The sequence below is a fragment of the Austrofundulus limnaeus genome, unplaced genomic scaffold, assembly GCF_001266775.1.
Source record: "Austrofundulus limnaeus strain Quisiro unplaced genomic scaffold, Austrofundulus_limnaeus-1.0 Scaffold277, whole genome shotgun sequence".
NCBI classification, from domain to species: domain Eukaryota; kingdom Metazoa; phylum Chordata; class Actinopteri; order Cyprinodontiformes; family Rivulidae; genus Austrofundulus; species Austrofundulus limnaeus.
In genome coordinates, this window is record NW_013952679.1 from 387,831 (window position 1) to 390,344 (window position 2,514).

The window sequence follows — 2,514 nt, forward strand, 5'->3', positions numbered from 1 at the left end:
GTGTTGGACATGACGAAGGTTCAGTGATGGACATGACGAAGGTTCAGTGATGGACATGACGAAGGTTCAGTGATGGACATGACGAAGGTTCAGTGATGGACATGACGAAGGTTCAGTGTTGGACATGACGAAGGTTCAGTGTTGGACATGACGAAGGTTCAGTGATGGACATGACGAAGGTTCAGTGATGGACATGACAAAGGTTCGGTGGTTCTCTAAGAGGCTTCCTGATCCATTCAAAGCTGGAGCTGTTTTAAAAACACAAAAATAAGGTCATCCAGTTAGACTGAGTTTTAAATATATATTCAGCTTAAATAATACAAAATGATTACCTGTTAGAAGAAACTCCTTTAGGTAAAGAAACTGAAAGAAAAGAGGAATTTGTTAAAAATCAAATTTATCCTCCCATCATTAACAGTTTTAACCAGAACATGGAGGGAAAGGAGGTGAACTGTCAGGTACTTTATGACATGAATTAGCAATGAATCAAACTGATATACACCTACTGCAAAACTCTTAATAATCTTCCATGGGATTCCTAACTCCTTACCTGAAAACAGTGTACACTAAGTGCAAGTCTGTGACTACATAAGAGATAATCAGGAATCTATTTGTGGATAAAATGCACATAAAGCAAGTCAGATCTAAGTCTTCACCAGGTCAAGGTGATAGCCTCATGAACACTGCATCAGATAAGTCACTGAAGACTTTGAGAGTGAAAGATTTGACTCCTGGCTCCAGCTGGCTGTCTCTGCTCTAAAAAGTGTTTCAGTTTCCACCAACCTACAGTTGGATATTCTAYACTTGATGGAAAATATGAGATGAAACCAAACCATTGTGGACAGCAATGTGAGACTGAAACTCTACAGTTTGGAGCTGGACACTGATTCACTCACGGTCCATAAATATCAGCACCACTTTTCAACAAAGACTTCAGAAGCCTTCTGGATAAGATGGGAGACATCTTCAAGAATCCAGAGAACAAGTCCAGCTATCTTCTCTTGAACCACTTAGGACCGTCATGTCCTCGATTAGGGATGCACCGATATGAAAATTTCAGCCGATATCGATATCCAATATAATTAATGCTGTTATGGCCGATAACCGATATTTATCGATATTACACAAACACACAAATTATATTATACATATACGCACAAACACACGGGTCTTTTTTTTTTTGGTACAGTAAATAAACAACCAGACCTCTTACATGACTCTCTACTTTAGTTATTCCTGGCTGTGCAACATCAATATCACTATCATGATCAAACAGATGCTGCTCAACCAACCATCTCCCCTCCCAAAACACAAACACAAAGATAAAAAGTGGGAAATCAATATCGGCCCAGTTTTACATATCAGACCGGTCCCGATATTCTAAAAAATTACCAATATCGACTGATACCGATATTAGTGCCGATATATCGTGCATCCCTAGCCTGGATGAGTTGTTAATTTGAGCAACTTACTTCCTGTTCTAACTACTGCTAACCACTAGCTCTAATTAGCTCTAGAAGCTAATCCAGCTATAAGCTAAGACAGGCTAGGTCATTATGTTTTTGTGTTCAATAAACATAAAAAAATTATTATGACAAATTTCTTGTTTGTTTCACTAGACCATTTCTGAAATCTAAATAAACAGAACCACACTATAGGTAGGCTGCAACAATCTATAGGTGGGACAAAAAGTCAGAAGTTGGGTGATCTGCTACGGGTCACAGCACAACACCCAACAGAACTCTTAACAGAATCAACCAACATGGAGCCATCACACCCACCAGCTCCAAACAGACACTCTGTTTAGGGCTCATGAGACGTACGCCGATGATTTCTTGTTGATGTGAGGTGGAGGACGACGCGTGGACAGAGTGGGGGGCACCCTGATGAAGCATGGAGGAGGAAGAGTCAGGTGAGGTTTAGGGATGATAATGGTTAAAGATCAGAAAGTTAGAACTTGTTGCTTTTAAGTTTGGTTTGATCCATCAGCTTCAAACAGCTCCAAAGGCCAAAATGACAAAACAGTTCATCCAAATGCTATTTTATTAGCCTCAAAACTGCTGCTAATTTTATATTATCCTGTTATTTTCACTGAACTATGAAAAAAATTCTAYAGGAAGTGCACCGGATGCTACAGCTAGCTGCTGCTGCTGCTTCCTCGATGGAAAACACATCCTCTACCTCCTTACATGAAACAGATCTTTTTATGTAGGTAAATGATGAAATCATAGCTAATTTGATCAGATTAAAACATGATTCACATTGATAAAATCGGTCAGCTGAGGGTTTGTGTTGCAGATGACTCTCCTCCACTACTATGGAGGTAAATTTGTGTTTTTATTATTCAATCAAACAAAAAGCATCTTCAATCAAAAAAAAATAATTTCAATCAAAAATATTTTTTTTCAATCAAACAAAAAATAAATTCAATCAAAAAATAATATTTTCAACCAAAAAATAATAATTTCAACCTTAATAAAAACATGGTTTTCATTTAATAAAAATATTTAAATG

The 2,514-nt window shown here is 37.7% G+C and overlaps 1 protein-coding gene across 1 annotated transcript in view; it reads right to left on the reverse strand.

Moving 5' to 3' along the window:
- Positions 1 to 9: 9 nt before the first annotated feature.
- The window catches only part of tspan5a (tetraspanin 5a), a 14,302-nt gene continuing 11,797 nt past the window's right edge, over positions 10 to 2,514 (reverse strand). The window contains exons 9-10 of the mRNA XM_014021076.1: positions 333 to 363; positions 10 to 248 (exon numbers count right to left, since the gene is read on the reverse strand). Of these exons, the coding sequence (XP_013876530.1) occupies positions 351 to 363 (13 nt within the window). The 3' untranslated portion in view covers positions 10 to 248; positions 333 to 350. The remainder of the gene's footprint in view (positions 249 to 332; positions 364 to 2,514) is intronic.